The sequence below is a fragment of the Brachycentrus maculatus genome, unplaced genomic scaffold (assembly GCF_059751285.1).
Source record: "Brachycentrus maculatus isolate JH-2025_06_01 unplaced genomic scaffold, ASM5975128v1 h1tg000119l, whole genome shotgun sequence".
Lineage (NCBI taxonomy): Eukaryota > Metazoa > Arthropoda > Insecta > Trichoptera > Brachycentridae > Brachycentrus > Brachycentrus maculatus.
The window spans coordinates 2,298,155-2,311,810 of NW_028280872.1; the positions used below are offsets into that span (position 1 = coordinate 2,298,155).

At 31.0% G+C, this 13,656-nt stretch overlaps 1 protein-coding gene across 2 annotated transcripts in view; it reads left to right on the forward strand.

Moving 5' to 3' along the window:
- The window catches only part of LOC148309653 (uncharacterized protein CG3556), an 82,255-nt gene that overhangs the window by 45,333 nt on the left and 23,266 nt on the right, over positions 1–13,656 (forward strand). The window contains exon 2 of one of the 2 annotated variants that reach the window (XM_088259613.1): positions 1,511–1,685. In XM_088259613.1, the coding sequence (XP_088115739.1) occupies positions 1,529–1,685 (157 nt within the window). In that variant the 5' untranslated portion in view covers positions 1,511–1,528. The remainder of the gene's footprint in view (positions 1–1,510; positions 1,686–13,656) is intronic. The other variant, XM_088259614.1, reaches the window with a different exon arrangement.

Here is a 13,656-nt window from a genome sequence, read left to right on the forward strand (position 1 = left end):
AGATGCGCAATTTATATTCGCAAAATATTCTTAAGTGAAAATATCTCCTCTCGCCAGACGTCACAATTAATATTATCGTACATTTTCAATCGTGAAATCAGCACGAATCTCAATTCCGGGAGAGAAATGTATATCTCCATTTTGCGCTCGAATGCCTCCGAATGGAATCAATTTACATAACCTGCGTCTATTTCGCGCAATTTGCGTCACACCATATTTTCCGGCGTTACGCAATGTAAAACGTCGAAGCTGTTTGTCATAAAATACATCAGCATAGATAAATATATTGTATAACTGCACAAAATCTGTGTCGGGTTGTGGTCCCGTGGCTGGTGTCGCGGACTCTTAAGCCGGAGTTTCTCGGTTCGAACCCACTTTACCAAAATTTGATACCTATTTCAAATATTGAGTCGCTAAGCTCACAGAAATTGAACGATTTTTGTAAATAATAAAAACTCAAATATTTTTCTTTAAATAAAAAAATTAAAATCAAACAAAAATATTTCTTCAAATCTATATACTCGTTTATAAATAGCATGTCGACATCTCAACATAGATGAAAAAGAATAAGGGAAGAATAATACATGATTCATATCAAGTTGACACCTTTAAAATTGACATCTCATATCGCTCACTCCTTTCAACAACGTCATTTACCAAAAATCGTCAATTTTCAGTTGTGTGTGTTTTCGGAATGCCCAAATAATGTACTATATCCCAGCAAAAGTAGCATATTTTTAACTTAATATCAACCCGCTACAGGACAAAAAGTGTTGATGTTGCATTTTAAAGAAAAGGGATTGTGTTCAAAACTTTTTCAAATGTAGAAAAAACATTCAGATTTTACCTAAAAAGATGTGTTGGACAGTAAAAAGTTCAATAAGCAGCTTGATATTTATTTTATATTTAATATTATTTAATATTGTATTATATTTTTAAACTATAAAAACAATATCCTGAAAAATCAAGTTTTTTTTATATATGTAGGGTAAATAATCTAGTATCCGATATAATAATAATATTAATAATTGTTAAGAATTTAAGGGTGTGGGTATTTACAGGGATTACGACATATCATGGCTAATCTGTTCGATAGCTTGACTTCCATATTTTTTTCATCTATTTTCATATCTCCAATTAGGAGATAACCCAGATTTGTGAACATGTCGCTCGCTCCTTTGAACAACGTCATATATCAAAAAAAAATATTTTTCAGGAGATCGTTTTTAATGTTTAAAAATGTAATGAAATGTATTCAAAATAAATATCAACCCACTTATTGAACTTTTTACCATGCAACAGATGCTTGCTTGGGATATAGTACATTTTCTGGGCATTCCGAAAACATGCACAGCTGAAAATTGTTGATTTTTTATATATGACGTTGTTGAAAGGAGTGAACGATGTATTTGGACACACTCAAAATGTTGAAAATATTTTTTTTCTATTCATTTTTCTATTGTGGTGAATCGAATCGTTTTAATAAACAATGATTTTATTTTATCGGCAGGTACAGCTGACAGTGGGCATGTCCGGGAGTTGGGTGGCCCTACTGGGGCTGGTGATGGGGGCTCTGGGGGCTCTCGGGGGCGCGCCGCCCATCCTGGAGGCCTCCGTGCCGCCGACGACCGCCTACACGCCCCCCACGGAGCTCTACACCATGTCTCCTCCCGCCAAGTGGCTAGGTAAGCATCCGACAGCCAAATCTGAAACCAAAGGTTTCATTCTTTGCACAATTTGACCTACAAAATCTGACAACAATTTGGGTTATTATTTAAATACACAAATACTTCAATTTCATACTCACGAGACTACAACCAGGCTTTTCTTATATTGTTCATTAGTTGCAGTGTTAATATCTTAAAAATTATATTAACTAACCTTCGAAACTAAAGGTATCTATCAATTTTACTCATTATCTAATGTCATTTGTTTCAACATGTTTTTTTTTTATATATTTATAAATATATCGTAATTTAAAAACACTCATAAGTTCCTGATAGGCTCCCAGTAGATATTTCAAGCATTGACTCTATGGTTAGTCATTTTCATTTTTATATTTTTTTACAAAAATTATCTAATGCGATGTTCTTGATCTCAAAAATGAGATGTTCTTGATTGGCCCCCACTATATCATCCCTCCTGTTTCCCATACAGATTTAAATAATAACGTATTTTATAAAGTTAGACAAAAATCCTCTTGATAATCTATAAACCTTGTGTATAATAAGCAAGGTAAATAATAAATCCATCTACAAAAAATAACACTTATTGATAGTTCTTGTAATTTTAAATGTGACGATACTCAAAGTATATCTCATTTTCTAACAAACAGTATTCCTAACATGGATTCTTATTTTCTCCATATAATATATTTGTATTTGCCCGAAATGTATAATAGATTTACATAAAAGTAGATTTATAAAAGTCGAATTTTAATATATTAGGTACAACGAGTTTTAAAAGCGAATAAACAAAGTTTTTTCCTATGCTTTTTTAATCATATGTCCATATTTGCGGTATATTAAATAAAAACATCGTTCATTTTCCCGAACATGTTATAATATGTTTTTTATGGTAATTAATTTTTCTTAGAGGCAACACTTATTCTTTTCCATAAATGAAAAGATGTAAAAAGATCTTTCTTCCTTCGAAATGGGCCTTTCATTTTCACTCCTTCTTTTCGGAAAAAATACAATTTCCTATCTTTTATATTAAATAGTTAAAAATATAATAAGCGAACATAATAAGGAACCCGTATTATTTAGAATATAATTAAAATTTACGGGTTTAAAAAGGAAGCCACAAAAGGACGTTTAATATTTCATTAAGAGATAAAATTAGGTAATTTAACACGTCTAACGAGCAATGCCATAGCTGGGAAAACCACGCGAAAAGAATAATTTATTGGATCTATAATCATTGTATTATATTAATGAAAATTTTATAATTTTCTTTGAGAACGAATTCCTGCTTTTTATTTTTTTCTAAACCCAAAAGGGCTTCATAATATTAAAGGTGAAGCCAAAATGGCTAGTGTTAATTCGTTATATTTTAATCACAGGGTTTTTTAATATTGGCTAAAAACTTCATTAAGAAAATTAAACGAAAAACAATACAATTAATATTTGAAGCACTAACCTTGTGATTTTCCATTTTATGATGAAAATGTAACTTTGTTTTAAAATCACTGTAAATATTTTATTAAAACTTAATTATAATGTCTTTATCAAGACTGAAATTGGAAACGTATATGTTTCTAATCCCTCATCATCCCTGATCCGTTTTGACTGTGACTGACAATCAACACACAAAAAAAAATAAAGCCACTTGAGATCTACCCAAGCTCCTTTGCCTAGCCGTCAAAATATTTTAAATTTTATTAAGTGGATAGTGGTTTAGTATTAATAAGTCTTGATAAAGAAGCGTTTAGCTTCGAAACTGGTAGACATTATTATTAAGTCACAATAAAATATTTATAGTGATTTTAAAATAAAGTTACATTTTAATTACATGAAAAATAATATATAATCGAAAGCGTTAATAGCGAAGGATGAATATATGAAGGATATTTACGCCAATTTGCCCTGCAAAAGCACCTCTACCCACTCCTCAAACGTCCCTCTTATTCGGTGCTTTGTAATTAAAGTCCGTTCTCTCGAGAAGGCAGCGTGTTCTCGAGAGCTCGACTGATCGTTAATTAATATATTTCTACAACTAATTAAGAAAACGCGCCCTTGGGAATCGCTAAAAGTCGAATTAGAATAACCTTGGCAAAGGAACATTCAAATAACATCCGGAAATTAATTTATCGTTTAATTTTTTTTAGCTCGCTGTTGAAACCTAGCAATAAACCTACTGCTAGTAATTTATTACTCAAAGCATTTTTAAATTAGAAAACTGGCTTGTAAAATTTCGTTTGAGAGTTGTATTAGTATGTCAAAGGGGGAGCTCTGGATAGAATAATGATTTTTAAAAAAATTATTAAATATTATTAAAAAAATATTTTTACTTTTAATTATGGTGGTTTAATTTATTAGGTGGTTGTTGAGACCTAGCAATAAACCAACTTGATTAAAATTGATAAGACTATATTTCAAATAATATAAAGTCCAGGTGATTGGTACTACATTATACTATACTTGGATCTAGGAGTAAATCTATACGTAAGAGAATTTTACTAGTAATTTAGCTGTATTTGGAAAATTCATTGAATCCAAAAATTTCTCATTATATACCACAAAGTTTCACCTTTCTCCTCATACGTTGATTGACTAATTACCAAACGAATAATAAAGAAACGTTTACGGGAAAATATTTAATTGCAGGAATAAATCAGATTGTTCAAACTACATTTTGATTTAGATTAATAAATCGTAGTCATACAGGAGATAGTGACCAAGTGCATTGTTTACAAAAACCTGATCATTGACTATTTGATATCTTACTAGCTTAATATTGCGCTGAAAAAAACCCAAAGCAATATTAAACTTGGAAGTATAATTAATTAACTTGTTAAAAATGACTGACTGCATTAATGTTTATTTTCTTGCCAAGAAAAAGTGACTTAAATGGCATTTTATGAACATTTTACGTTTTGTTAGTTGGTCACTTTCTCCTGTACGACTACGACATGTTAAGTTAAACAAATTTAACAAATCACTTTAAAACATTGTGAACCTTTTAATTTCGTATTACCAAAATTACACTTTTTCAAAAACAAGTTAAATATGGCAAAATGTGCGTAAAGACTATTTACATCAGTAGAAACATGGACGGAATTGATTTTTGTGGTGAAATGCTGCGAGATGGCGCGAGTGTCATTGTAGAATTGAGTAAAATGGCGCCATTTCCGTCGCTACAACATCGAATGATATCTCCTGTAATATTTCTAAAAGTTTAATTACGCTATTGTTGCGCCAAAGAGCAATATGTAAAATTTGAAAAAAACTGAGCCCTGCGGGCTACTTTTGTCGTTTTATTCAGCTTTTGCGTAGCAAAGTACATAAGAAACAACAACAGTTATCCATTTAACAAAATTACCGATGAAAATATATAATTCAGTTAAAATTCAATATCACCCACGATATTGTATTTCAAACTTCTGACATCCGAACGAACGTGTTTGTAATTGGATTAATTTTCCAATAATTCTCGCTAAAAAATGAGCCCCGGTGAAACGGGAGGCTCATTATTTACCGGGTGGAGTTTTCAGGTTTTTCACGAATCCCCCGAGCCTAATGTGGGGGTGCGTTATTAAACACGACTTGAGTAATGTATTTGTTAATCGAATATTACTTCAGACGAGACCCACCGAACCGTCAATATTTTAGGATGAAATAAGGGCTTAATGACGCAGGAGAATTTTTTTTCGATATTTCACCGTTTGGCGTGTGTTTTATTTTAAGGCCTAGCATTCGTTATTGGCAACTTTATTTTCTTTAAACCCAGGTAACATTTGACCCCATAATCGTTTTTTTTATTAAACACCGTTTATCGTATTGAAAAAATATTTTTTATTCGAAATAAATATATGATTTTGAAAAGAAAGACGTTATTGAAAGGTTCAATACATATTCAATGCATATTCTAAAAAAACAAAATAAATCCAATTTGTATTTTGTTTTAAATGGGTGTGACCCGACGACCAGCTCTATGCGTTGACGGAAGCCAACTTAATTTTACTAATGCAAGTTTGACTTTTAAGTTCTAAAAATTTATTTTGTAAGCTTACGGAAAGCTTTACAAGGAAATACGTTTATTTTTATTTTTATGTATTTCTTATGTGTATCTCTTTAGGATTACATTCTGCGCATGGTAGTCAAAAAATAAAAATAAAAACTTTGATGTTATATGTCGAAAATTGCCCTCAAAATTCGATAACATTGTTATAACTGAAGCATTTTGATTACGATTATCGTCAAAGTTTTTTTTGTACAAAATTTTGAGTGTGTCTAAATATCTGTTCACATCTTGATTATCTCCGCTTTGGATTTATTTTTAACTCGTACATATATTGAGATATGTATCTAGGAGTTCCAAAAATTCAGTTGTGTGATTGTCAATCATGGGTAGAATTGGTGAATGTTACACGTGTGTAAGTGATCAATTAACAAAGCCTATGATGGTCGTAAGTCCTGCAAATGCCCAGACTTCCATATTTTTTTCATCTTTGTTGAGATGTCAAAAATGTAAATTTTAACATATATTCTTTAACACATCGCCCTGGTTATAGTTTCTGCAATACCAGCTGAAACTTCGACATATAAAAGTGAATACCTCAGGCAATCAATTTCATATATTTTTTTAGATATTACTTTTATATTAAATGCTTGTTGAAAATCCTTGCCAAATCAAATAACATGAAATGCTCAAAATACGAATAAACTAATCAATTAAACGATAAACCAATATCCCTTACATTGCTAAAATTTATTAGGGTCTGTGAAGGCCTAAATATTAATGCGTTTTTTTATGAACACCAGCAAATTAAATATTGATTCTTGTATTTAACCTTACTGGTTTATGGAATTACGAATTTAAAAAGCATTTCGATATTTTTCATGTTTGCTTCAATTAAAACGTTGATTTAAATTGAAAAAAATAATTTATTAGCTGTATCCGGTCACGCGTTGCTGTGCCTCAGTCTGATAAAATGGAAAATAAAAAATCAAAAGCACACATTTCTAATGTGTTTCATGTCATTATTCTTATTATTTTTTGACATCTCATCAAAGATGAAGAAGAATATGGAAGTCTGGGCATTTACGGGGCTGACGACCGTCATAGGCCGGTTTAAGTGATCACTTTACACACGTGTAACATTCACCAATTCTACCCATTATTGACAACCACACTACTCAAATTCTTGGAAGTTCTATATATATTAACCAATTTAGAAACCTTGTTCTTGAATCACTAGAACTTCACTAGAGACATCTATTGGTGAGATGTAAAGAAGCTTTTTATTAAGCAGAAACTCTTATATCATTATTCTTGTAGAGCAATGAAAACTCCTGTATTAAAAATCTATGAAATGCATCTCTATAAGATAAAGTGCGTTACATCACCATATTGTGAATGTGGACAAGATATAGGGGATGCAAACCATACGTTCTTTCAGTGTCTGCTCACAATAGAGTAAGAGAACTTTCTAAAAAGCTTAACACGGGATCCACCCTTCTTTCTGAACCTAATCTAGAATTGAGGTCATAATTTCTAAAACGATAAAGCTAAACGCATTTAAACTGTGATTTTTTTTATAATTTATTAATATTATTTTATTTGTAAATAAAATATAATACTTGACATTGGCAGAAACATCCTTTCACTGGGTATCTGCCAAATAAATAAAAAAAACGATGAAATCAAAATTTGATTCGTGTAGTTGCAGTCATGGGTAGAATGGTGAATGTTGCGCGTGTGTGAAGTGATCACTTGACCAACTCTTAACAGGTCACAAGCCCTGTAAATACTTTCATATTTCGTTCATCTATTCTTAGATGTCAAAAATGAAATAAATTACCCCCAAAGTGGAGAAACTCAGATTTGTGAACAAGTATTTGGACACACTCAAAATGTTGTGAAAACTAACTACATAGATTAAGTAAGATTCGTAATCAGCGCCCCCAAATAAATTTTATTTAAAAAGATAAATATTTTGGTTTTTATTATTTATAAAAATACTTCAACATCATACTTTTTCTGTAAGCCTCATTATTAGAAATAGGTATCAAATTGTGGTAGAGTGGGTTCGAACCCAGAAACTCTGGCTCAAGAGTCCGCGATACTAACTAGGGGACCACAACCCGAGATAATTAGGTAAATTAGGTAAGCACATTTATTACATATAAAACATCCAAAATCATTCCGACGCATGTAATTAAAATGTAATTTTCCAGCAATAATAGTAAAGAATTTATCATCCGAGTTTGTCAGCAGTAGGCAAACTCGTACTATTTTTAGCCAGCTCCTTTAGGCGAAATGCTGCCTTCCACATCAGCCGATAAAACAAACGAATTGCGAATTGTGAACAGCGAACTGTGAAAAGGAAACAAGAACTTCGCTATTGGAATACTACAGCAAATAACAAGAGTTATGTCTACGGTTCTCAATCTGTGGGATGCGGCTTATGCATACCTCCTAGAATATTTAAAAAAATTATTAGTTGCCTTAGAAAATTATATTTGCCTATTTTGTACAAGGATTTATAGCATATTTAATTTATATGTTAAAAAATGATAAGGGATATGTATAGTTAATAATAAATTAATATGATTGATCCCTAAAAACAATACAAAAGACACAATGGATTCAATATATAAGATATCCATCAAGATTCGTCACATAGCTTCTAGAAGTTTAGAAGGCAATAGAGCCCGTAAAAACGATAAATAGTAATCCATAAAACGCGTTATTGTTTAAAGATCAATGTGCATATCAAGTCTGTTGAGATGAAAATTGGTGACCTTTTATTGGCTGCTTTAGGTATTTATTTACTTTGTTAACTGTAACATTCACGATTCTACCCATAATTAAGACCCATGTTACTCAAATTTCGGGTAATATGCTTCAATCAAATACATTATCTGCCATTATTGAGTTAAGCCTCGTCTACGACATTTGTGATCGGAATTAGTATTTGGGAACAAAAGTGTGGATAAATGATAGTAAAAATATCCTAATTATTCGTGATTCTTGAAAAAATAACATTTAAACCTTTAAATAATTAATCTTGTATGACAACACGTGCTGTTTTTTAGTTTTTTTTTAAAGGGGTGTTGGCGAATATGAAAAGCAATAAGCTTATGTGTAAAGCTAGTTAAAAACCGTAAATTTGATCATTCTGACAATGTAATACTTCATACTATGACAGTTGTCAGATAGCATAACAGTTAAAGAAAGGAAATTTATCTTATAACAACGTTTGGTTAAGGAAAACAAATCGAGTTGAATGTATGATGGGTCCTTTGGGTCTTAATGTTACTTGTAAAGGGAAGGCAAAACCGTCAGAAACTCTCATGTAAAATTCTTGATTTTATTGGCGTCCACGATAAATTAATTGAGAAACACTGTGGCATACGTCAACACTGTGAACAGAGTGAATTGGAATAACGGTAAAACCATCGAACAATACTTCATCAAGCACATTTCATACAGAATTATGCGTTATAGTTAAAAAGATTATAACTGAGGGAAAAATAATTAAAACCCATGTTTTCTATCCTTTATCGAAACCTATTATCCCCGTTCCGGACTGGAATTTTGTTTGGAAGATAACACTTTAACTTCATAGTGTAGATAACTTTAACTTTACATCTACTCCGTAAAAAAAAACAAATATTCATTCACATTCTTTTGGTAGACCATTAATTTCCTGACAATACTAATCGACATCCGGTTTTAAAATAAAGAAAAGTATAGAAGTAATGTTAAAGATATCTACACTATGAAGTCGATAGTTATCTTTTCACTGTAACTTCATAGTGTAGATAACTTTAACTTTACATCTACTCCGTAAAAAAAAAACAAATATTCATTCACATTTTTTTGAATGGTATACCATTAATTTCCTGACAATACACTAATCGACGTCCGGTTTTAAAATAAAGAAAAGTTTAGCAGAAATGTAAAAGATATCTACACTATGAAGTCAATAGTTATCTTTTCACTGTGATATCGGTCCAGACATAAGTAACTAATAATACGTGTATATGTGTCACCTACTTTCAAAATCCGCCAGATGCAATTTGATAAGATTTTAAAATAAATACTCTATCGGAATGCCAATTGTGGGTTTTATTGTTTAAAATATTTTCATACTTGAAAACCCAGCTAAAAAATACTTAAAAACTGTGTTGTATTTCAAATTCTGCTATATTCATGGAACTTGCCTTCTGACCCATATCGGCCAATCAGAGAGCGGGATATGTCAAAAATTAAGATGACGTCATTATCGGTTTGTGCCAGGTGTTTTTTTTTAAATACTGAATAATTTTCTAGAAAAATGGGAAAATTTTCTATTTTATAATATTTTATCTAAAGATAGACAAATCTTTAAAACATAAATATTACCCGCAGAATTTCGCATTTTTTGTAATATTGACTTACATGGATCATATATATATATGTAATGTGTCGCCTGAAAGTTGGCGTCACGAGTTGGCAGGAGAAAATTAATTAACGAATACACATTTCTGTCGGCTTATGGCGAAGGTGGCTCGTATAACCTAAACAAATAATGGGGTAAATTACATAAGCTGTTTTGATGGCTATTAAATACGAGCTTCTGAAGGCTACGTATGTAAATGTTTTTATTGGTTCGTTAGCTGTCAACTTTATTAGACTTTCCATCTCACAACATGTTTTCATTTTGACATAACATAGTATCGTATAATGTATCATTCCGTTTTCGCGTTTTTGTCAACGTCACGCTAGAAACCGAGAATCAACATGTAATATATTATAACATATAGCACGCCAAGATCAAAACTGTTTCAACTCAAAAATTATGTTTTTTTTAGATAATCACTTATTCGGATTCTACAAACGAAGACGCATATCGCTCACTTCTTTCAACAACGTCATGTATCAAAAAACTAGATTTTCCAGGAGATCGTTTTTCAGTTAAAAAATATAATGAAATGTATTAAAAATAAATATCAAGCCAATTTTTGAACTTTTTATTGTGCAACAGATCTTTTTAGGTAAAACCTGATTGTTTTTTCTCCATTTGAAAAGTATTTGAGATATTAAAAAAAACAATACCTTTTCTTAAAAATGCAAAAACAACACTATCTGCCCTGTAGCGGGTCAATATTAAGTTAAAAATATGCCGCTTTTGCTGGGATATAGAACATTTTCTGGGCATTCCGAAAACATGCACAACTGAAAATTGACGATTTTTTTATATATGACGTTGTTAAAAGGATTGAGCGATTTATCAATTTATCCGATTTGTCAACATCTTAAATATTATTCAAAATATATCACTATATGTTCCTTTTGGTGAATAAAAGAGTTCGATTCTCTCTGCCTACCCCTTCGGGGAAGCGGCGTGATAGTTAGTTAGTTAGTTGGTATGAAATGTTTTAATGAAAATATTCTTTTATATGCATTGTACACTCATAAAAGAAATCAGAAAACTTATTTTACATAAGGCGATATCACTATACGTTTTTCGTCTCCCATGGATAAACAGTTTTTTTGAGTTGATACTCTTTTGATCTAGGGATGAGATATCGCTCACTCCTTTCAAGAACGTCATAAATCAAAAAACTTGATTTTTCAGGAGAACGTTTTTAATGTTTAAAAATATAACACAATGTATTAAAAATAAATATCAAGCCACTTATTGAACTTTTAACTGTGTAACAGGTCTTTTTAGGTAAAACCTGAAGGTTTTTTCTCCATTTGAAAAATTATAGTTTATTTAAAAAAATAATCAATCAATACCTTTTCTTCAAAATGCAAAAACAACATTTTCTGCCCTGTAGCGGGTAAATATTAAGTTAAAAATATGGCGCTTTTGCTGGGATATAGTACATTTTCTGGGCATTCTGAAAACATGCACAACTGAAAATTGACGAAATTTTATATATATATGACGTTCTTGAAAGGAGTGAGCGATATACGTAAGCGCGACGACTTGCTGCGTCACAAATTTACCCGACCTCATTTTATTCTGTCACCCACGAATTCACTACTTTCGTTTTACACAGTTTTCTTATCCCTTGTCATTCGAACAACCCCTAAATTTCTAAAATATTTTCCGAGGTACATCAGTCGCGGAATGTTATTTTTCGCGTAACAAGATTATATTATTCTCGTGGTAAAATTGAAAAAGTATATTCTAAAGGAAAAATGTTTGAAAAAATGTCGGAATGAAGCAAAATACGAGCAATATCACCTTTGAAATGGCAAAAGTATTTGCATAAAATATTATCCCAGCTGAAAAATTCCATTAAAGCTTAGTTCTTTATTCTAAAACTAGCTGTATCTGCTGTTTCTGTGTCATAGTTAAATAGAATAGAAAGAAAGAAAGAAAAGATACATGTCTAATACAGGGTAGCGCAAAATCAATCACCCTATCGGAAGATATTATATTTTTGAAAATAGCGTCGTACGTCATATTTCAAAAATCGACGATTTTCAGCTGTGCGAAGTCAGAGTTTCTCGGTTCGAACCCGCTCTACCACAATTTGATACCTATTTCTAATAATGAGCCGCTAAGGCTCACAGAAATAGTATGAAATTGAAATATTTGTGTAAATAATAACAACACAAATATTTATCATTAAAAAAACTCTTAATAAAAAATAAATATTTTAATAACATTGTTACTCATTTTATTTAATTAAATTTTTTAGTTTTTTAATGTTTTCTAATAAAATCATCTTTTTATCGTTAGAATTTTCTTAAGGTTAGCTTTATTTCTTTATTAATATGTCTATATACCTGCTGGGAATTTTAAGTGTCGAGATTTTGATGTAGGGGTAACAAAATTTAACACGGTCGAGTTATGAGTTCCAGTTAAAAAAGTAAATTTGTAAACACGTTTATCGTTAAATCTCTATAAGCATATTTATAGCACCGTACATTATACGTCTTACATTCACTGTCTGTAATAAAATGCGGACCGTTCCTTAAAGGGTTAACCCCAGATTACTAGGCTATCGTACGAGTGACGTTGTTACGAAACATTCGTAAAATATACGACCTAGAAATAAAACGGGAAAAAAAATTCTTTTGGAAGTAATTGTAACATTCATTCGGTATAATGCCCAACATACTATAAATTGTTACATAATTTTCTTTTAACCCAGGTAACATTTTACGTAATTGAATTATTTTCTTAAAACACGGAATTTGTATTTAAAAGCAAGTTGTATTTTTGTACTGTGAGTTTATTTTCGGAATTAATATATGACAAAGAAAAGAAAGTAATTATTAAATGTAAGGAGTTCAAAAAAACATAAAAATTTTTTTTCTAAATAAATTCTGAAAAACAAAAAAATCCAATACATGTTCTTTAAAGAACATCGGGAGTGAACTGACGTCCGGCTCTCAGTGCAACCAAACGCTTAATGATTTCTGTTATTGCGAGTAAGATCTTAATAGATAACTAATTAATGAAAAAATCAAAGGTGCATTTGGAAGGTACTGTGAAGCAGGAACGACGCTAACATTGTTTTTTCAGGAATCGTCATTTTACCGTCGTAATGTTTACGATAGTTTAGTATTCTAGGGTTAAATCAAAGTTGTTCCGCCTCGAGGCTCGGGGCGCATGAGGGTTGGTAATAATTCGGTCCGTAAGATAAAATATACGTTTGTTGTGCTTTTATTACGCAAACTGGATGGGATTCTTGTTAGACTAGAATAATATTACATTTAAGAAATTCGTTTTATCAGTGCGCTAGTATGTTGTATGAGCATGTACATAAGTACGTTACCCATTATTCTTAAATCTAGAACAATTATTTATTTATTATTTATTTTAACAACAAAGTTGGATACAATATTTTTTTTAATTAATTTAACCTACGGCTAGATTTTTATAGGGTTGCCACACTAGAAAAATACAGAATGCCATTTGAATTATTTGCATGTTTTTTATTGTTTCTATATTCACTTTGTGATAAGACATGATTAAATTGT